This window comes from Platichthys flesus, chromosome 10 (genome assembly GCF_949316205.1).
Source record: "Platichthys flesus chromosome 10, fPlaFle2.1, whole genome shotgun sequence".
In the NCBI taxonomy this organism is placed as follows: Eukaryota; Metazoa; Chordata; class Actinopteri; order Pleuronectiformes; family Pleuronectidae; genus Platichthys; species Platichthys flesus.
Window position 1 is genome coordinate 3,934,174 of NC_084954.1, and position 22,094 is coordinate 3,956,267.

General features: G+C 45.0%; 1 protein-coding gene across 7 annotated transcripts in view; it reads left to right on the forward strand.

Moving 5' to 3' along the window:
* pcnx1 (pecanex 1) overlaps nt 1-22,094 on the forward strand; it is a 32,568-nt gene that overhangs the window by 5,349 nt on the left and 5,125 nt on the right. For 4 of the 7 annotated variants that reach the window (XM_062397124.1, XM_062397125.1, XM_062397126.1 and 1 more), the window contains exons 4-28: nt 746-782; nt 1,514-1,570; nt 1,670-3,403; nt 5,687-5,816; nt 8,082-8,275; nt 10,173-10,266; nt 11,150-11,207; nt 11,974-12,206; nt 14,285-14,438; nt 14,684-14,716; nt 15,659-15,830; nt 16,815-16,925; nt 17,140-17,231; nt 17,643-17,752; nt 18,203-18,308; nt 18,439-18,531; nt 18,670-18,820; nt 18,943-19,084; nt 19,354-19,531; nt 19,720-19,828; nt 20,100-20,229; nt 20,317-20,375; nt 20,506-20,721; nt 21,314-21,567; nt 21,663-21,893. In XM_062397124.1, the coding sequence (XP_062253108.1) occupies nt 746-782; nt 1,514-1,570; nt 1,670-3,403; nt 5,687-5,816; nt 8,082-8,275; nt 10,173-10,266; nt 11,150-11,207; nt 11,974-12,206; nt 14,285-14,438; nt 14,684-14,716; nt 15,659-15,830; nt 16,815-16,925; nt 17,140-17,231; nt 17,643-17,752; nt 18,203-18,308; nt 18,439-18,531; nt 18,670-18,820; nt 18,943-19,084; nt 19,354-19,531; nt 19,720-19,828; nt 20,100-20,229; nt 20,317-20,375; nt 20,506-20,721; nt 21,314-21,567; nt 21,663-21,893 (4,878 nt within the window). The remainder of the gene's footprint in view (nt 1-745; nt 783-1,513; nt 1,571-1,669; nt 3,404-5,686; nt 5,817-8,081; nt 8,276-10,172; nt 10,267-11,149; nt 11,208-11,973; nt 12,207-14,284; nt 14,439-14,683; nt 14,717-15,658; nt 15,831-16,814; nt 16,926-17,139; nt 17,232-17,642; nt 17,753-18,202; nt 18,309-18,438; nt 18,532-18,669; nt 18,821-18,942; nt 19,085-19,353; nt 19,532-19,719; nt 19,829-20,099; nt 20,230-20,316; nt 20,376-20,505; nt 20,722-21,313; nt 21,568-21,662; nt 21,894-22,094) is intronic. The other 3 variants (XM_062397121.1, XM_062397122.1, XM_062397123.1) reach the window with 3 other exon arrangements.

Sequence of the window (22,094 nt, forward strand, 5' to 3'; positions counted from 1 at the left end):
TTTTGGTTAAGGCTTCTAGGTTTTAGGGCTTTATACATAAAACTGACTTTACGTAGCTAATTTATGTTTTTGCTTTTAAAAATAATAATACATCTCAACCTGAACTACGTCTGAATTATTCAAAACCTACATCTGTTTGTGCCACTAGTTTATTCACACCATTGTTCTTCTTGTGTTACAAGGAATGATCAGTAAACAAGTGTGCGACGCTCCAGGGAGCAGTGTTTTCAATCTGTCTCACAAACAAGCGTCACAGCCTGAGATCTGACCACGTTTAAACCTTCTCCATGTCGGTGCTTCCTGTGACACAAGCAAAGGGAAACTCAAGGAGTAAAAATCCAAGTTTAAGATGATTTTAATTTGACCATAGAGGGAAGAGCTGTTTGCTGACAGCAACTATCTCCTTTTATATTATTCAAAGTTATTTATCCATTTTATTCGGAGAGGTATATTTAACCCCTGAATCCTCGTGGGAGCTGTGTCTCTGTACTGCGTGTCCTTGAGTTGCTGCTCAGCCACCATGCTCTGCTCAGCTGCTGTGTGCTCAGTGGGAAGGGAAGCCAAAACGTTCCCCCTGTGATGACAGTGAAGTGGCGCCGGCTGTTGGGAAGCTGTTTTCTTAGAAGATCACACACCGTGTCAGTTTCCTTCAGGAACATTTAGCTTCAGAAATGTTCTTTTTGACATCGAGACCAACTCTTTTCAAATGATCACTGACTTGTGTTATCTTTTTTTCTGATTTCAGATTGCGTCCAGCCATGGAAGAGCAACAGTTGCCAAAGGTAGTTTCTTCCCTTTCCCTGTGTCTGTGAAACTTGAGTCAGTTCTTTTCACTGTCTGGACTTAGTCCATGTCTTCTTTACAACCGTGTAATGTCTTCTCTGTTTTTGGTTTCAACACAACCTCGACCATGATCACCCTGCTGCCCAGGAGATGTAGTCTGACTCAGCGTTACTGTGACCTCCACAGTTGAGATAAGGCAGCCCTAGACAGGCACTGCTGACTGTGGGGGAAAACAAGTAATACTCTAAAAGATGCAGCCTGGGAGTCGTTCTCCAGGAAATCTTTATTAGAGCAGCTCACTGAGAAGAAGACAATAGATGAACTTGTAGCTTTGCTTTGGGTCCATTGTAGTGTTAGAGTGAAGTGGCTGCGTCATCTGAATAATTCAGTGAGTTTTCTAATTAGCTGGTGGTTGTGATGACAGGAATTGGTCTAGAATGGGACCAGGGCCCTGCTGGGCTTTAGCTTTTTCTAGTCAGACCGTCCATCATCAACTCTAATGTGGTGTGACCACTCTGACCACTCGGGAAGGGTTTTAGGATAAATGATCCTCTTCTCATCTCAAATGTTATCTCATGACGTCATCTGTTCATTCAAGGAATCTGTTCAGAACATCTCCCTGCTGGTTTCAGGTTTACAGCTTTAGTCGCCTCTCACAACTAATACTTTTAGAATATTAGAATATTTCTTTATCCTTTTTATCCTCATTGCTTTCTTTCTATCTTTGCAGGAAAGACGTCAGATGACATTAGTTTGACTCTTGTTGAGAGCTGCAGTCATGATCATGGTAAACACACATGACATTCACGTATAAGCAAAAAGCCTTTTTGTGTTTGTGTCATTTCAACACCCTCTGTATTTGTTTCATTCCTTTGTGTACATTCAGATCTGCTGTCCGATGCCAAGATGTACTGCCTTGTCCCAAACGACTCCTTCGCCTCCTTGCAGCCGTCCACCTCCCTGTGTCCTTCAGAGCTGTCCAGAGAGACGGCTGATATCTGCAACTCTGCTGCTTATCACTTCAGCTTGTCACACTCCTCTTGTGACACGGAGCTGACCAGTCATGCATCCATGCAATCTCAGACCTTTAGGAAGGAGCTCCGTTCTCGGGGGCTGCCTCGGACCTCTAGCTCGGCGGGTTCTGCTTTCCCCGACCCGTGTCTACCAGATTTTGCTTTGTACCCTCCACCAAGAAGAGGTGGACTTGACCCTGTGTGTGAGCTGGAGACTGCCAGGCCACACAGGTCAGCGGTGTGTGGCGAGGGGGCAGAGCAGATGTACCAACAGGACCCAGCTGTGCCCTCCACCTCTGGAATGGAGTGCTACAGGCACAAAGAACAATGCAGGGTTGCTCGCTCAGCCTCCAGGGAGGCAGGGGAAGGTACCTCAGGACTGTACCAGGTGGACGTAGGTGGTGGTAGGAAAGGCTCTGGGGGGGGAGGAAAGTCCCAGGGAGGGGAGCGCAGTGCTGACAGCCTCAGGAGCCTGAGTACTCGCAGTAGTGGCTCCACCGAGAGCTACTGCAGTGGTACAGACAGGGACACCAACAGCACCATCAGCAGTTTTCACAGTGAGCAGACCAGCTCTACACATGTGGAGAGCCTGCTCTCACTTTCAGGGGATGAACGTCTTCGGAATAGAGGAGATGCTGTTTCTGCTCCTGCAGACGGCAGGACTACGAGCCTCGGCAGTCTTAGCTCTAGAGGTCTTAGCAGTCTTCCCTCTAGGGAGGCCAATAAAAACCCTCATGCCAATGAGCTGACCGCCAAACGACCAGCTGACACTCCGTCCTCTGCAACCCCCGAGCAGGTAGAACCTGGTCGGTGCCAGGAAGAGCCTGGCATCAGGACCTGTGCTGACGGCTCGACAGACGTACCTGCCACAGAGGGGGTGCAGGAGAAAGGAGACGCTCAACCACAGTCAGAAAATATTGTTCAGAGAACTTCTTCCCTGTCGACAGGGCGCAGTGGACGTCGGCGGACTGGCAAGAAAAGGGCAAGCAGCTTTGATGCCAGTCGTCACCGGGACTACATGTCTTTACGCGGCATGGCCAAGCCTTGTAGTGCTGTGTTTACTGGGGGTGGAGAGGGGGACTCCAGTGATCAGAGTGAACTCAGCTGTGCCTCCAGTCTCCACTCCACCCACCACCTAAGCACAGACAGCTCATCTAGTACCACGTCCCGTTCCTGCCACTCCCCAGAGGGCCGCTACAGGGCCCTGAAAGCCAAGCACACTGCAGCCGGTGCGGCCTCCTCCTCCTCCTCCTCCACGGTAAAAGCTGCGGTAGGATCCGAGGCGGGAGTTCGAACCGGAGGGAAGCGGCGCCCCTCACGTCGTACCCCCAGCACAGGCAGTGCCAAAACGCACGCCAGAGTGTTGAGTTTGGACAGTGGTACGGCTGCCTGCCTTAACGATCCCAGTCGCCTCGGAGCTCCAGCCGGGCCTCGGCCCCTCACCACCTCCAAGTCGGACCTGGAAGCCAAAGAAGGGGAAGTCCTCGATGCAGCATCCCTGCTGGGTCGGGCCTCCCAGCTGGAGTCGGTGACCCGCTCCAGAAACAGTCTGCCCAACCAGGCGGCTTTCACCGAGCCTCAGGATGCCTCTGCTGCTTCCCTGCGGGGTACGTACCACACACAGCGCCTCAACATGCTGCACACATCCCAATCTGTCCGGTTTACAACTCGCGTTTGATGACTAGTCTACATTCTGTGTTGTCAGTGTGGTTACATGAATCAGAGGAATTGTTGTGTTCAACCCTGTCGACATTCGAAGGGACAGTTTGGTTCAATATGATAATGATCCATTCTGTGACTCATCAGAGGAACTAAAGGGTTGATCTGGTAAATTAAAGACGACAGGAATCATTAGTTTGTTTGTTCAGATTGGGATTGTTTAATTACAAACTGAATGATGCTTTGAATGTGTATTGAACTTTCATTTGCTTTAAAACCATATATAATCTCACTTTACTAATTAGCCGCTCTCTGGCCCAACCTGGAGAGAAATGATAGAATTGATCAAATTGAGACAATTTTGTGTAAACTCTGAATACTTTGTGTGCGTGCGTGTGCGTGTGCGTGTGTGCGTGTGTGCGTGTGTGCGTGTGTGCGCGTGTGTGCGTGTGTGTGTGTGTGTGTGTGTGTGTGTGTGTGTGTGTGTGTGTGTGTGTGTGTGTGTGTGTGTGTGTGTGTGTGTGTGTGTGTGTGTGTGTGTGTGTGTGTGTGTGTGTGTGTGTGTGTGTGTGTGTGTGTGTGTGTGTGTGTGTGAGCAGTGTTGTCTGCCTCACTTATTCAGTGTAACCATGGTGAGTTTCCATGGAGTGACAGTCCTGACCCAGGCGTAGTGTTCCCTGCACAGATCACTATTAGCGTGATGGCACAGTGTGTGCTTTGTGCTGAGGTAACACAAACAGCAGCTCTCTTATTAGTGTCATACACACATTCATTCCCCCCCCCTGCATCCGTCAAACTCCCTGGATGATAAGTGGAATGTTTTACTGAGGCTTCTGTGTGTTGTGAAGATATTTTATGATCTTGACACTTATTGCTTCTTGGGTATCTAGAGTTGACACCACCTTGGATACACAGTGGTAGAGGCAGGACGCTGTGTGCACGTGACAACTCCTGAAACGTCCCATAATTAGTAATGGGTTCTCCTTGGATCCCTGCTATCTTGCTCCCGCACCATTTTTCTCTGTATTAACCTGGGTCAAACTTAAGGCTGCGTTCACATTCACAGAAGGGGAAGGACTTAACAATCTAGCACATCTTAGTTATCTTGACTTGAAGTCGACAGTATTGCACTTTAGTCTCACTTGTTGACGTGCACACAGAGTTACCTCACTCTATCTTCAGCCTGCTAAATCATTTTGCAGCCACTAATAGTCTATTTGAGGTTGTCACACATGAACCTTTTAATAGTTTAACAAGAACTAACTTGACTGTGTCTCACCAGCAGACATGCCCCCCCCCCCCCCCCCTCTCTGCTCACGGACCGACTCCAGCAGCTCTTCCCCCTCAGGCTGCTTATGTCATTACAGTAACTTCAGCTTCACACCAGCCATGGTGGCCGCAAGTCACAGCCATGGTATTATAATAAGTAATGTGGCGTAAAAAGAGTCAGAGACGAGTCATGTAGTCAGTATTCAGTAGTGGCAGACTGTGTAGATCTTTTGAAAGTTTGAAACATTAGATAACAGCCACAGAGGTCACATCAGACCAAGTAAGGCTGTAGCAGCAAAACCCTGAGTACAGTGAGTAGAACAAGATTCAGTTTGTTTGCTTCTGAAATCAACTTTTTATCTGTTTGAAGAACAATGCATTATTATTTTCTTTCCACTGTTACATTAGGACCAAGGAAAAGGGGGAAAGAAATTGAGATTTTCAGAATAAAGTTGTAACCATTGTAGAACAATATCACAAGAAAAGAAGGCTTGATGTCTACAAGAGTAAAGTTATTAATTTTAAGCTACTTGTCATTTAACGGGGGTATTAGAGAAGATAAGCCTGTTGCCTGTGTTCAAATAAGAACATCTTTAAAGCTGCTGATTCAATTTGCTTTCATCCGAGATCAACTTGTTATAAAACAATAATTGTACAAAATGTGCTACTCCATCTTTAGGGGATCCTCTGTTTTGATTGTAAGAGCATGAGTATGATATGCACCAACACGGGTACACCATGTTTCTGTCAGTCATGTTGTCTTATCTCTTAATGGTTGAAACTCTCCATTAAGTTTGTTTGAATTTCAAGCAGCAGATTTTGTGATCGTTGTATCCTTGTGTATGAAATGTATCTGACCCCCGAGCATAACGTGGGATCATCACATCCTACCCCCGCATTAAGTTCTCATAGACAGGAAACGTTCCAAGCTGACTGGCCAATGATGTGTCTCACCATAACAGCCCCAGGGAGCGAGGAGACGGTCATATTTCGCCGTGAGCGTAGCACGTTTCGTCGGCAGGCAGTGCGGCGGCGGCACAACGCAGGGAGTAACCCCACCCCACCCACCTCTCTCATTGGATCTCCTCTCAGGTACGCCGTGCATGGGGCAGGGAGTCATTTCTGTGGCTGCGTCGCCTGGCATGAGCATGCTGCCAGGGGGCGCTCTCTCCCGCCTCTCATCAAAACCCTGTTTGCGTCTTCCGCTGTGCATGACCTCAAGCAAAACGTCCGCTGTGCCTGGACGGCTGTCTCCTCTCCTCTCTGCATGTGATGTCTTTGGTCCTCCTTTTCTCAAGACCTCTTTTCATCCTGTTATCAGTCTACCTTGTTCTTTCCCTTTCCAAGGGCTGGGCATGGATCAAAGAACGGAGTCCTCAGAAACTCACTAATCCACTTGTCTGACAAAGTGTCTCCTCTCAGGGCCGTGCACGATTCCTCCAGTAAGACAGACGTCACACTCTATCAAATTACTTTGCTCTTCTCTTGCAAACTTTTCAAAGAGAGGGGATGAAGAGGATATTGATCATTTTAAAAATCAAAGGCCTGCAGACATATAGGTTTTACTGTGTTCTTGTTATTTTGTGAGTGCGCAGTTGCTTTTCAGTTGATTTTTGGTGCCTGTTTCTCTACACCAATTTTGCACAAGTTAAAAATTATAACTTAAAGGAGAAAGATCCATTAGATTTCTTCTTATTTTTCTTTTGAAATCAATTTATTACGATTTATAAGCCTTTTTTTTTCTCGATCATTCTAATGATTTGTAAATTCTTAATTAAGTGCAGTTCGGCCTTTTAGTCCTTTTCCTAAATTAACTTTGGTTCAATCTCTACTGTTGCAAAGGACAGTGACCTGACAGGCATGAGGTCCACGCTGAAGAGAACCTCAAATGCACCGTCACTCCTGAGGTGGCAGCCTAATTAGAGAGAGACCGTGCTGTAACTAGGAAACAGCTTGGAGTTTTATAAAAAAAAACGTATTTAAGCTGTGTAAAGTGGCAATACTGGATATGTGCGTTTCTCTGGTCTCGTGCTGTGGATGTGTCTCTGGTTCCTCTCAGGTCTTTATAACTCCTCCTCTTCTGTTGTACACCTGCCAGCAGCAGATTCCCCTCCGGCCCCAAGGTGCCGTCCTGTCCTGCATGAGTCTCACACGGTCACACATCCAATTCTGAGCCCTGAACAAATGTTTAGCAAGTAAAAAGTAAAACCACGCTCCCTCTGCCTGTGATCTCTTCCTCCTCCCCCGTCCCTTCACTCTCTTTACTGATTCTCATCCTTTTATTGGAGCACTGGACACCTCGTGCTGCGTCACATGGTTTTCCAATGTTCCACCGCTCAAAATACACTTCTGACAATCATTTTTAAAGAGGAAAGGAAATGACGAGAGTCCTCGTAACGCCCTGATCCAGTTGGGATGGAATTTATCGGCATCATTGAGGATTAGTGTCGTGTAAAAGTTAAGAGGCCGTGTGCTCTGGGTAGATCTTTTTTCCTTTGGACACGTTCTTATCTAAAGCATGAAGAGCTAAGTAACTTTTCAATGCTTTATATCCATGTGCAGCTTTTAGAAGAACTGGAAAAGGCTTATCAGGCATTTCATGTACAGGCTTTTTCTCTCAGTGTCACAGTTCTCCTCCATGCCTCTTGCCATCGTGGAGGTCAGTCTGTATAGAAACAAGAGGAGCCTTATCAGTTGATATGAGCCTTTCACACACTTCAGAGTTTGTTTGCTGTTATGCACCAATGTGAACTGTTTTTTTTACAGAATAAATAATGCAAAAAAGATTAGCATTCATATCATAAGTGTAAACAAATATTTTCTTAGTTCAAGTTTTATATATAATAGGTTGTATTTGCTTATTACTTGTAGTTGTCTTTAACAAACTTTATGGGCAAACTGTAAAATGGTTTGATAACCACATCTCAGGAATCATTGCCAATATTTAAAAATACATATTAGCTTCTATATCTGTATATCTGAAATGTTGACTCCTCATTGGTATCATCATCGATATCAGTCAGGCTTTAGAAATCATGATACAAATCACATGAACGTGACAAGATATTTGATTTGTTGTAGAGGTCTGAAGGAAATTGAGCCATAATGTCTTTTAAATCTCTAAGAATTAAAAGAAGTAAGAAATGAGGAGACTAGAGTCAGTGTCACTTAACGGAGTGGGGGGGGGGCTCCATCATGGCAACCAGCGTGTGCATCAAACCCCTCTATTGTGGAATCACCTCATCTCCCTCCTCATGTGATGATGATGTATATCAACAGTGCCCTCCTTCCCCCTTAGCCACCCCCCCGCCGTCCACCACTTCTCATTTCCTCCCCTTCTCCCTTCTCCTCCCACAGTCTTCAGGAGGCCCTCAGCCAGGCCTCCCAGCCTTCTACTTCCCAGGTGAAAAGTCAGCCATCCAGAACCCCGTCCCAGGTGACCGTGCTGAGCACAAGCGCCTCCCTGCTGGCCAGGAATGGAAGCGCGCACCTGGAGGGTTCTCAGGACAAGGCCTCAACCGTTGGCGCGACCAGCTTGCAGGACGACTTTGGTAGGGAACGCACGAAGCGAGCGGAGGTGTTGACATGAAGGAGTTTCTCACAGACGAGTGCTGCACCAGGAGTTTGTGCACAAGGCAGATCTGAATGTCTCATCGAGTGTTTGCCAGGGAGGTTGTGTTTACACCCCTGGCTGTTTGCTGGTTGGTTTATTTATTTGTTTGTCAGCAGGATTTCACAAAAAACATCTTGAACTGATTGTCTCGAAGCTCGGCAGAAAGAAAGAAAACAAAAAACCTTTTGGCGTTTGTGAGATCGAACTTTTTTGATATTCTTACAGATTTCCCAGGGAACACTTAATGCATCCTGATGAAAACAATCAGAGATATTTAGATGACGTGTTTATTTTTATGAAATTTGGTGCAGCGTGATTGAATTTTACGGTGCTGTTGGGCCAATGCAGAGCTTTGCACTAATTGCTTGGGTTTGAGCGATGAGCCGGTGGCTTGGAGGGTCTCGCTTGCAGAGAGCCGCTCACAGATTCACATACACGAGCTCTGGACTGTTGCTGGGAGTCGAAGCCCGATGCACAAGTACCTCTGCTCCGTTTATCTCTGTCTGCGATATTGTGTCAGCAGCCGGCACTTGACCTGCCTGGGATGTGGATTCCACCGTTTGATCACCGCTCTCCCTGCTCACAGTGCTGCTGACACCTCAGAGTCGATTGCTGCCGATGCGTGAACATGTTTCGCTGACATCCCTGAACACGTTTAGTGCAAAAAAATCTGAGTTTGGTCGGAGCTGTGCGATGCCCTTCATGTGAACCAGTGGTGGACAGATTACCACTCCTACTCACAATCTGACCTGGAGACGGGTCTTGTTCTGAGACACTTGGTGGTCGGTGTGTTCTGTGCTCGTGATCCCAGAGCGTGAGGAACTCGTCCCAATCTGAATTTGATTTAACTCCTTTGGCAGAGTCTTTATTTTCATGCACTACTGACGTCCATTTGATTATGAGAACACTGGTCTGCGGCTGCATCTTAAGAAAATATTTTCCGTTGTAGCTTACTCCTACATTGCACAATGAATCATCCCTTATTAAATACCCTGAAATAAATAAACACTCTTAAGTTCTTTCACTTTATTGAGCAGTTCTCCTTAGAAACACGAAACATATGGGACCAATCCTTCATTCCCTTAGATGATAAATGAGGAAAATGTACCAGAACAGGATTTTTTTTTAGAGAAACTCTGGATAATGTTTGTTCAATATCTTCCTGACTTCTGTAATTTCAGACTGCACAATATTTGTGAGTCATACTTGGCTGTGTGACATATTTCCAATTAGCTGTCGTTCATTTGAAAACCGATTTTCATTATTTTTTCTTCTTTTCCCATCATTTTTAATAGCGGAACTATTAAAAACAAAACACATAAAGAGTTTGGATTGGAATCAAGGTTACGTGGACCGGAGTGGGAATGGTGTTACCATAGCATCATCTCTTATATCTCCTACATACATCAACTGGGAGGATTAATGCAGAAAGGGAAGTTCTATTCGTCGAAGCACAGCTTGTCATATCAGGTCACTAGTTCTTCTCATGAGCTGTGAGATACTTTCTGAGGGATTTATGAAGGCCCCCTTGAAATAAAGTAGGTTCTATTTGAGTGGTTGTGCCTTTGTGTACTTCATAGTGTCAAGCTGATCACAGGATAGAGTGAAATACATCCACATAATCAGCAACAAACCTGATTGCTCCTCCAGTGGAGCAGGAAATGACTGACTTGCTTATAGTCTCTTTGGGAGAGGGCACATTCACTCCATAATCCCATTGGCTCAGGTGAACACAGTGACGTTGCCAAAGAAAACTAGTTACACCTAGTTTAATGAAATGATTGTGATTCCAGTGAACTGACTGTGCTTCTCTGTCTTCTGTCGTGTTGTTCCAGGAAAACTCACTCCCTCTTTGTACGAGGCTGGTGGATGTGACTTGTCCCTGGTCAATTTTGAACCTGCAACCAGACGAGCCTCCAATAACCTATGGTTAGTGTCAATTCATCGGATTTATTAAATGGGTTTTCTAGTTCATAAAATTTACTTTGTTCTCTTTTTTAATAAGCCAATCGTTAAATCTTCTCTCAACCCACATAAAACACCTATAACAGTTATGAGAAGTGTGGTTTACATCAACATTTTGTTAATTATGAAGTAATTGTTTGTCATTTGCTGCTTTTTTTGTCTCATGTGACAGAAAACCAATATGTGTGGGTTTTCAATTGTTGTTTTCAAAAGATATCACCTAAACTGTAACGGCAGGATTTTCATTATTTCAAATGTTACTTTATATATCTAGTGACTAATCTGTTTATCTAGAAAACTATTATCAGATAAACTGATTAATTCTGTTTTGCAGGCCTAAACCTCACTTGCTGTTTTTAGGTAGACAATACACAGCTGTACCTCATGTTGAGAACAGAAAATCCAAATAGCAATAAAAACATTCTCCAGTTATTGAGAATTAAACTGAGATGCTCGTCTTTTGTCTTTGAATTTAATTTGGCTACTTCCACGTTAAATTGACAGATTCATATCTTTTAAGGATTTGGAGATCATAATAGGTTCTAAAATTCTGATGCTCGCTCATCATTTTTTAATTAAACATACTCGATAAAACGAATTGAAAATGATATCAGTTTACAAACCAAATTTCTCGCCTTTCTCTTTCTTGGTTTTGTCCCATTAAGAACATAATCTTTCGGTTTATGACATGCCTGTGAGGAAAACAATTTAATTGTAAAATAACATAAGCGAGAAAATGACCTATTGACAATTTAGTTTCAGGTTGCCTGGAACTAGATGATGATTTAATACGGTAATCGCAGCCGATGCTTTTCTCTAATCAGTGTTCTCATTTTGTCTGATGCAGGGACACCGACTCCCACCTCTCCAGTTCTACCTCAGTTCGCTTCTACCCTCATGACCTGGTGAGTGCCCAACCTCTCTGTCTGTGTGTGTGTGTCTGTGTGTCTGTGTGTGTGTGTGTGTGTGTGTGTGTGTGTGTGTGTGTGTGTGTGTGTGTGTGTGTGTGTGTGTGTGTGTGTGTGTGTGTGTGTGTGTGTGTGTGTGTGTGTGTGTGTGTGTGTGTGTGTGTGTGTGTGTGTGTGTGTGTGTGTGTGTGTGTGTGTGTGTGTGTGTCACAGAGGTAGATTTGCGGAGGAGTACAGACAGAAACAGTTCAAAAGCAAACCATGTCTGCTTTACATATTTCTACATATTATTGTTGGCGTTCACACTTGTCAGTATGAGCAGTTGTTGTTGTTGTGTTGTTCTGTTATCCCTTTTCTTTCCATTTCTTTACCTCAGGCCAAAAACAAATCATATCTCAGCAGTTTTAAAAATGACTTCTAAAGTTATTAAAAAAATTGAGCCCATCATCTATATACTCATCTGGTTTTGGTTTTATATATGATCCGGAAAAATGTTTGATCATCTGACACAGTTATTTTTGTGATGAAACTCCAGATGGCTTTGAGTGGGTGGGTGGGTGGGGGGGGGGCAGCGTTCCAGTCTTTATTCTGTGAACATACAAAATCAAATCTCATACGAAGAAAATATTGAATGCTTACATTTCTTAGTTTTTATTGACTTTTTTTATGGCTCAAATCTTAAGACTACTGCTGTTATTAATAAATCATGTTTGTTGAAGAGCTTTGAGTAGAGTGATGAACCAGCTGACTAACCGTGAGACAGATTTCCCTCCCTCAGATCCGTCTGAACCGTCTGCTGACCATGGACCCAGAGCTGCTGGAGCAGCAGGACGGAGATCTGAGCCCGGAGCTCCAGGACGCACCGCTGGCACAGGACGACCCTGTCGCCACCTCGGCTGCCGGCAAAGTACGGCAGTACTACCGCTTGTGGCTTCTCCCGTACCTGTGGGTCGGCCTGCACTTCGACCGACTCACACTGCTGGCACTGTTTGACAGGTGAGGCTGCACATCATCCTCAAGCGTTAACGAAACACAAGGCACCTTGAAGCTTTGTGTCCGGATGTAGCACCAAGTGAAAACTGCCTCTGTCTGTCAAACTTGATCACAGATGTTAAAATGAGGTCAAAATATAAAAGGGTTAAACATGTCATTGTAAAAACAGCTGCTACAGCTACATAAGTGTTTGTACTCCCAAGTTTATATATGACATATGACAAACTGCGACATGCCATCTTACTTAAAACTAGAATGACACTCAGTAGAATCAGTAGAATACATAACTCACCAAAGACCTTACAGTTCGTTGATTTCAATCAGGCTGCATCAAATTGGACAAATTCATAAATCAGTCCAAATATATGCGGGAAATCAGTGAAATGTAAAACAATGCCCAATTTCTCGATGTTGAAGAAAGTGGAGGAAAGAAATCTTGGATTAGCTCCTTTGTTTCCTCTTTTCCAAATTTGATTGGGTTCCTTTTCCACCAAATCTCATGGAAATCTGTTCTGTATTTTTACATAATCCATCAGACAAACAAACAAACAAACAAACAAATCAACCAACCAACAATGAGATGATGAAAAATATAATCTCCTTGGCTGAAGTAAATATACAAAGATAAAATACTCCCCCCCCCCCCCCCCCCCCCTCTGTTATTTAGACTAATAACACAGGTGTTACTACTCATTAGTATTCTGCCCAGCACAGCATTAACCATTTACTAAATCAGGTCAGTCCCACGGAAATCCAGGACAGACGGAGATCTCTGCAGCACAGACACAGACACAGACACAGACCCATGAGCAGCAACATACAGCTGGAGCAACAAATTCCTAACAGATTAGCCAATCACTTTTTGAAACCCTTGAATGTCAACATCTCCCTGCTGTCCGTTCAGTGCAGAGGTGGAGACCTCTGTCTGAGGAGCGAGATAATAGAAATCCCTGTTTGGATTATACTAACCCTTTCTCCGTATACATTTAGGGCAATTTATGAGCTTTTGAAAAGTTCAAGCTCATGCTTTGATAACGCTCTTTCTTATATGACTAACGTTTATATATATTTATGGCAGTAAGTGTCATGATATACATACGTTTGCCTTGAAAGAGACAAATGAGGCTCAGTTCAGACCTGGTAATCATGTCCGATCACATGAGGACAACTCTGATAGAATTCGTCCTGACTGCGTCTCATGTGACCACTTGTGTTCAGATCTTACTTCCCCAGCCCTACATGCAAATACACATATGTTTCATTTGTATTTGCAAACACCAAACAATGTGGGTTTTGTTTGATCCAGTTTGAGTGGAGTGATGTGTTTGTGTGTCTGTGTGAAAATACAGCGAAAATAGATTTGACCAATTTGTAAAATGGATGGAAAATGAACATATGCTGGTCGGGGTTGATATTGTTGCGTTGGTCAACAGTAATTTGATTTCTGGTAAACACTTTAGACAATAAATGTTTCATATTTACTGTTATTAAAGCATATTTTCTCTGGAACAGTCCTTGTAGCTGCAGTAAAGCGGCTACTCAAGACTCATGCAGCTCATTAACTAACTTTACGAAACCCTTATCTCTCCTCAAACCACTGACGGGAACATTGGTGTCATTTTTCCGTCTGTCTCATAATTCGAGAAGCAGGTCAACTTTGTTTTTTTTAGTTCTGTTGCTGACGTACAATCATTCCTCTTATGAAGGAGGAATTCGTAGACCCTGTGTGTTTCATCTCTTGCAGACGTGGTTACTGGGATCTCTCTCTATGTCGGAGTCAGTCTCTTAGTTTGCCTTGTCTCTCATGCGTCTCATTCAAAATGCAGCTGCAAGGCGTCTGACTGGCACCGAGAAGAAAGAGCACATCTACAGAAGAGACCCAATTGATTTTTAGATTCTGCACTGGTTGGTGCCAGCTTCTAGCTCAGACCTCTTCAGTTCCTGTTCCACCATCCGGCCCCTCAGGCACACTGACCAATCACTTCCTGCTCCCAGTGGAAACCCAAGAACCACTGTCTGATCATTTTAAATCAGACTAAAAAATCACTATTAAAAAATGCTCTTCTCCACTGTTGTTGCAGGAACCGCGAGGTCCTGGAGAACGTGCTGGCCGTGATCCTGGCCGTCCTGGTGGCCTTTCTGGGTTCGGTGCTGCTGGTCCAGGGCTTCTTCACGGACATCTGGGTCTTTCAGTTCTGCCTTGTCATTGCGAGTTGCCAGTATTCCTTACTAAAGGTGAATATTTATATAAACTGCTCGACTTCAATCAAACATGACGTCAGAAGTGACACAAAGAAGCATTGTTTGTTGATTTATTTTTTCACCGGCATTCCGAATCACATGATATTGTTTTTTTGGCAAAGTTTTCTGTGCCTTTAAGGGAATTCCTGATGTTCAGAAATTCTTTAATGCTATACTTCCTTTTGAAGTGTGTTTACAAAAAGAAGTAATCCAGTTCTCTGGCTCTTGTTTGTTGACAGAGTGTCCAGCCAGACTCCTCTTCCCCTCGACATGTAAGTAAAACAACTTGTGTCCACATCTTGGAGTGTTTGGGGCTTAAATTCCTGGAGAGTTCACACTGTGAACAACCTTCGTTCACAAGGGCCAAGTGCACAAAACTGTGTCTATGGAGAATTTGACCTTTACACTTTTATCAGTAAACTAATAGAGTCAATCTCCTTCCATGTCTAATGTGACCAGTGGTTGTTTGAATCCCTTTCTGTTGTGGTTCTTGAGAGCGATGCTGCTTTCCCCCTGTGGCTCTGAGCGGCTCCTCCCTCCCTTGCGTCAGTCGCTCTGAAACGGCGTCTTTTATTAATGCAGCTTCGACTCCGCTGCAGGCACGAGCTTTAAATAGCCGGCCAGAGCTCAGACCACAGCTCCCTCTCTCTCTCTCTCTCTCTGTTTGTATCCAGCTCTCTCCTCCTCTCCTTCCACCGCTCTCCCTGTCATCCCCCACCCCCTCCCAATCTCCTTCACCTCATCTCACCTCCAAGTGTTTGTCTTTTCTCTTTCCCGATGTTGTTGACACATCTTGAGCGATCCCGGCCTATTTAATCTGATTGTTGGTGCGTAAAGTGTTGGTGGAAAAAGCAGGTCAGCTCGCGGCCTCCTGGGCTGAGGAGTGTTCTTCATCTCTTAACAAACCTCCGACTCAATCCTCTACCTCTGTAAACCAGTGTCACTGTCTGAAGGCTTCATGTGACACCGATACTACTAAATAGGTTATAATGTCTTATTAGAATGATAATTTTAATGGATGATGTCGTAAAATATGATTTGTTCTATGTGAGGTCAGATATTTTTACTACAGCAAGTGTTTGCTGGCTCCTCTGAGAATTTTTAACTTTAATATTCAGGGTTTGTGTGCTGAATACTGAGCCCTACTGGTCCACAAAGAGAAAGTCCAGCTTGTGTAACAAACCACTTACAGCATCATACCCTTCTCCCTGCAGGGCCATAATCGTATCATAGCGTACAGCCGGCCTGTCTACTTCTGCCTGTGCTGTGGCCTCATCTGGCTGCTCCACTACGGCAGCCTGAGGACCACTTCATCCAGGATCAGCCTGTACGGCGTCGCCATCACCAGCTCCCTGGTGCTCGCCTCGGCCCGGGACCTCTTCATAGGTGAGACAGCAGCCGGGTTCCCCTGCCATTGCCTCGTGCAGGGATATTACATATAGTCACATTATTTGTCTGTATGGCACTTTTCATAAAACATGCCAAATACCATATAGATGACCAGGAACAGAAAGATAGACAAAGCACATCCTTGCACATGCGTATTTTTGACAAGAGTTTCTATTCATTGTCAATTGAGTCATTTTAGTAAAACTTTTACCTCCAACAAGTAGTTTTGTGTTTTCACCTGTGTCTGTTGTCATTGTGTCAGTGTGGGAATCCACTTTAGTTCCCATGTATATGAAGAGAATGAGTAAAAATAAGTTATTTCCGTTGCAAGACAAATACAAACAGGAAGACTGTTGCAGAGTTTGGGGACCGACAGTAAATCAACAATCTCTTAAATACATTTCTCCTAAATTTGTCCAAGACAGAGATGGATGGAAATATTTTATATTATTTAACAGAAACCGAAATGTGCTCGTTTTTAATTTACAAAATAATCGAAGGCAGGATTCCATCAAACCTACGTCTCAGCTGAAGAATCAATAAACGGTTGAACATTGCTCCTAAAACATGAGAATTCACTTCTTCACTTTAATTCCTTTCACAAGTAGATCGTCTCATCAGCAGAGACACATCGAGTTCCGGTTGCAGGATGAGTTGAGCGGGTTGCCGTGAGCCAGAAGTGATAATTGTGTTTGAGCCACATTCTACGAATGCAATGTTTATTTGTTCAGAGGATATTATCCCCACCTTTCATTAGCAATTTCTGAAGTTGCCCCTCGGAGATGCAGCTGTGCACCAATATTACCCAATAACGTTTGTAGCTCCGAGCCAAAGACGCAGAACAATAAACACCAAGTCGCCGACGTCTGTATAATCTCAAACCTGATGTCTGGATAATTAAAAATCCAAATATAAAATGCATTTAAACTGGCCGCTGCTGGATTCTCATCACGCTGTCCCCTTGTGTTTGTGGTCCTGCAGTTTTCACTCTGTGTTTTCCCATCATCTTCTTCGTGGGGCTGCTGCCGCAAGTCAACACGTTCGTCATGTACCTGTTCGAGCAGCTGGACATCCACGTGTTCGGGGGAAACGGTGAGCCACTTGTAGATGATCAATTTCTCCACGAGGGGGGGGGGGGGGCTCTGACCTCTGCGGCACCAAACAGACACTCACAGACACTGTCACGCCTGATATGCTTTGATGGGGAATGTTTGAAAGTGCTGATTTGCATTCTGCCTGGCCTGATGCCCGTCAGGTTCTCTGGTCTCACTGCTGACGCCCTCTCTGTGCCCCCCCCCCCCCGCAGCCTCCACCAGCCTCCTGTCGGCGCTGTACAGCATCCTGCGCAGCGTCGTCACCGTCGCGCTGCTCTACGGCTTCTGCTACGGAGCTCTGAAGGTGAGGGAGAAAAACACGGGAATCCAAAACCTACTCTGATGACAGAAATTACAGATTAATCACAATGTATAACCACTGTCCTACAGTTAAGAAGCAGCAGTGCATTTTAATTCTGACTTGACAGTAGAGGACATGAATATTATAACAGCATTAAAGTTGAAAACATTTTGTGAGTTGTCTCCAAAAACTTTTGGGAAGCTTAGAAATAACTTTTCTCAGTCTTGCTTCCTGCATTTGAACATGGAAGAAGTATTTTTTGATTTTTTCGGCTCTGGAAAATAATCCCAAATCATTTCACATCTGCCATCAGGATTATAACTTTCTACATTCATTGCGTTTGGTCTATTAAAAAAAAAATGGAAGAAGCCCAAAATAACAAATCTATTGAAACCTTGTCCCTCTGTCTTCCAGGAGACCTGGGAGCCTCATCACATCCCTGTGCTGTTCTCCGTCTTCTGCGGCCTCTTGGTGGCAGTGTCTTACCACCTGAGCCGAGAGAGCAGCGACCCCTCCGTCCTCATGTATGTTCACAGCCGTGCACAACTCCACCCAGTCAGTCCTGATTTGATGTGACTCACAGGGGAATACATCTGAAAAGTGAAACTCCAACATTTGCCTGAACCTGTTCCCTGAAAAAATTCCAGCTTTGGTTGTTATGATGTTGAATTCGTCCTTCTGGCTCTTAAACAGGCGAAAAAGCCCCAAAGTGTTTTCCACTAAGTGCTCGAGACGTCAGCCAGACCGAAATCCATATTAAAGAATAATCTGTGACTTTGCTCCTCGTACATATGCTGAGGATTATCTCAGCAGGGGATTTTCTGAGCATTTCACAAAATGCTCAGTTGAAACTCTCTCACACACAGTAGTGCCAACAGGGAGTGATTACATTATACATTCCCTCGGAGATAAACTCCCCCACAGGAGATTTGTGGTGTTTGAAGCAGCTAATATCGTTCCTTCTTGGCTTACAGCTCCCTGATTCAGTCCAAGGTCTTACCCGATTTGAAAGACAAGAACCCGGAGGACCCTCTGTCAGAAGTGCAGGACCCTCTGCCTGAGAAGCTCCGCGCCTCAGTGGTGAGCTGACCATCAGTAATCATGTCCTTCAGACCAGGAGTGGTCCGAGAGAAATGGTCAATTTAAGATGATCAGATGCACGATTACAGTTGTTAAAGCCAAACCGATATCCGATGTGTCCCTTTCACAGAACGAGCGTCTGCAGTCGGACCTGATTGTCTGTGTGGTCATCGCTGTCCTCTACTTTGCCATCCACGTCAGCACAGTGTTCATCGCACTGCAGGTGAAGGAAACAGCTTCAGTCAATCGAATAATTCCAGATATCTCCGTCTGTGTGTGACTCACATATCTTCAAAGTTGTGCTTCTAGAAACGTTACTGAATGTGTAGAGGTTTTTTAATTTGGTCTCTGTGTCCCTCAGCCTTTCCTCAGTTATGTCCTGTATGCTCTGCTGGGGACGGTGGGGCTGCTCACCCACTACCTGCTGCCTCAAGTCCGCAAGCAGCTGCCCTGGTACTGCTTCTCTCACCCGCTGCTGAAAACAAAGGAGTACTACCAGTTTGAAGTCCGGGGTGAGTTCAGCACAAACAGTGATCACTGCTTCGGTTCTAAGTCGCATCTTAAGAAATCTTAAATCTGTGTTTTCTCATATTGTGTCTCTTTAATACAATGATTATGACATCTGTCTCGTCAGATGCGGCTCACGTGATGTGGTTTGAGAAGCTCCACGTGTGGCTGCTGTTTGTGGAGAAGAACGTTCTCTATCCTCTCGTCATCCTCAACGAGCTGAGTGGCAGCGCCAGAGAGCTCGCCAGCCCCAAGAGGCTCGATACCGAGTGAGAACACGCCCCTAATGTTTCCTCTAATCTTGAGTTGGAGGTTGATCTCTGGTTATTCTCTGTCATAGTCTGAAAACCTGTACAGCATATCTTTTACTTCTAAAGACATATCAGAATCTTCGTTAGTTGGAGTTTCCTCTAGTTTCAGGGTAACTGACTCTTTGTCGTGGAGCTGGTCCAGTTTCCAATCTCCAACCTAAACTAAGCTAGTAGCTTCTGTCTCACTGATTAAACTGACGGACGTTCCTTGTGTTCACGTGGTGCAGGGTCGGCGCTCTGATGATCACGGTGGCCGGTCTGAAGCTTCTGCGTTCGTCCTACAGCAGCCCGACGTACCAATACGTGACCATCCTCTTCACCGTCCTCTTCTTCACCTTCGACTACCGTCACATGTCTGAGACGCTGCTGCTCGACCTTTTCGTCATGTCCATTGTTTTCAGCAAGGTGAGGGGAATCCATATTGACCCACACAACTCACACCAGAGACATTTACATGCAGACATATATGACATACATGTGGTTTTGTGCTTATCAGGGCAAATTACAACCACGTTCTGTGCAGTCAACTCTACTAAACTGACCTTTGTCTCCTTTTTGAAGCACTGATTCATGTTGTGTGTTTTTTTTCACAGTTGTGGGAGCTGTTCTACAAGCTGCACTTTGTCTACACCTACATCGCTCCCTGGCAGATCACGTGGGGCTCAGCCTTCCACGCCTTTGCTCAGCCCTTTGCTGTGCCTCGTATCCTCGTAATACATTCTGCAGCGTGTCACTGGTTTCACACCAGCACAACCACAGCACTGGTGTAATTCCTACCTTCTAATTCTTCTTTGTGTTGATTCTACTCTGACATAGTTCTTTTTTTCTTAGAGTTGGTGTTTGGTTTGATGAAACGTTATTTAACATGTGTTATAAATTGTATCTCAACTGCATTGAAATGTTAAATCCGCTGATATTAGAGTTTATTAAAGCAGAGCATATCACTGGTGATCCTTGACTGGAGCCCCTCCAGACTCTGCCATGCTGTTTGTCCAGGCTGTGGTGTCGGCCATCTTCTCCACTCCCCTCAACCCGTTCCTCGGCAGTGCCATCTTCATCACCTCCTATGTCCGCCCTGTCAAGTTCTGGGAGAGAGATTACAAGTAGGCAAAATAAAATAGAAATACTTTTCCATGTTCAAATCAAGAAAAGTTTCAGCTTTCGTAAATTTGTGATTTATTTTTTAACAGCACAAAAAGAGTGGATCACTCCAACACTCGTCTGGCTTCTCAGCTGGACAGAAATCCAGGTGAGGACGTTATATTTGAGTTTATTTACTCTTTATTTACATCATTGTTCTCTCGTATGAATTGACTTTAATTTGACAAAGCTTTAAACCCTGATGTCATCTTTTTGTCCTTTTTTCTTTCCTCCTTCAGGCTCCGACGACAACAATCTGAACTCCATCTTCTATGAGCACCTGACCCGCTCCCTGCAGCACAGCCTGTGTGGAGACCTCCTGCTGGGCCGCTGGGGGAACTTCAGCACCGGGGACTGTTTCATCCTGGCCTCCGACTACCTGAACGCGCTGGTGCACCTTATAGAGATCGGCAACGGCCTGGTCACCTTCCAGCTGCGGGGGCTGGAGTTCAGAGGTGGGGGGAGAGAGAACATGCGTGACACCAGATTGGTCAGGAGTTTTGTTCAGATTCATTTTCCACTGGATTACTGATAAATCAATGAGTGGTAGTCAAAGATATGGAGGTAAAACATATTCAGGGGTCTTATCATCAAAATCTACCACTTGTTTTCTCAAGCAGGTTCAACTAAAACCCTCAATTGTTTTAGTTCTGGATTTAGATGAATTGAAGGAAGACTACTAACCAGTTCCTCAAAATGTTCCAGTTTGGTTTGGTCTGGTTTGTCCTCCAGTAAAACCCTCTCTTGTTATTCATCATCATTACAGTGTGTAGGTCAGCCAGTTGTGCTGCTGTGCAACAAACCTGTGACACACTGAACGTTTAACAGAACCTCGTGACACCACAACGGCCTGTCAGCAGTTTTTCAGATTTCAATGTAAAGGTCACAGTTTTTTTTACATTAAAAAGAAAAAAAGATCCTCATCAAACAGTTTTTCAATCCTTTTTCAATTTGCCAGTTTGAACAAAGCACAGTTTGCAGAAAGGACCTGAGGTGTTTCCACAAAAGCAGTGCTGTATCTTGAACCCGTTCATTTCTGCTGCTCAGGGACTTACTGTCAGCAGAGGGAAGTGGAGGCCATCACTGAGGGGGTGGAGGAAGACGAGGGCTGCTGCTGCTGCGAGCCGGGTCACCTTCCTCACATCCTGTCCTTTAACGCCGCCTTCGGCCAGCGCTGGCTGTCCTGGGAGGTGCTGGTCACCAAATACGTGCTGGAGGGCTACAGCATCACAGACAACAGCGCCGCCTCCATGCTGCAAGTGTTCGACCTGCGGCGCATCCTCACCACCTACTACGTCAAGGTTGGTACAACGTCCAAGTACTGTTAACGAGAGCAGCTCTGACTTTTAAAGTATAAAATGTTACAATAAAGTGCATCATCCCTCTCCGGCCTCAGGGTATCATCTACTATGTGATCGCCTCCCCCAAACTGGAGGAGTGGCTGGCGAATGAGACCATGAAGGACGGCCTGCAGGCCTGTGGTGAGAGGAACTACGTGGACCTGGACCCCACCTTCAATCCCAACATCGACGAGGACTATGACCATCGGCTCGCAGGCATCTCCAGGGACAGCTTCTGCTGCGTGTACCTGGGCTGGATCCAGTACTGCAACTCTCGAAGGGCCAAGGTGAGGCTGCGTTATTTAGTCTGACCCGTTTCACATGGACTGGTTGAAACATCTCGTGCTATGATCCCTCACGTGAAGTCTCTCACACCACTGGTTCAGTTTAAAGATAGTTGTGAGGTTTCTTTTTTGAAGCAGCTTCAAAGACCCTCAGAGACTCACAGCACCACTTTCATCGTGTGTCACTATTTCCCTCAGGGATTC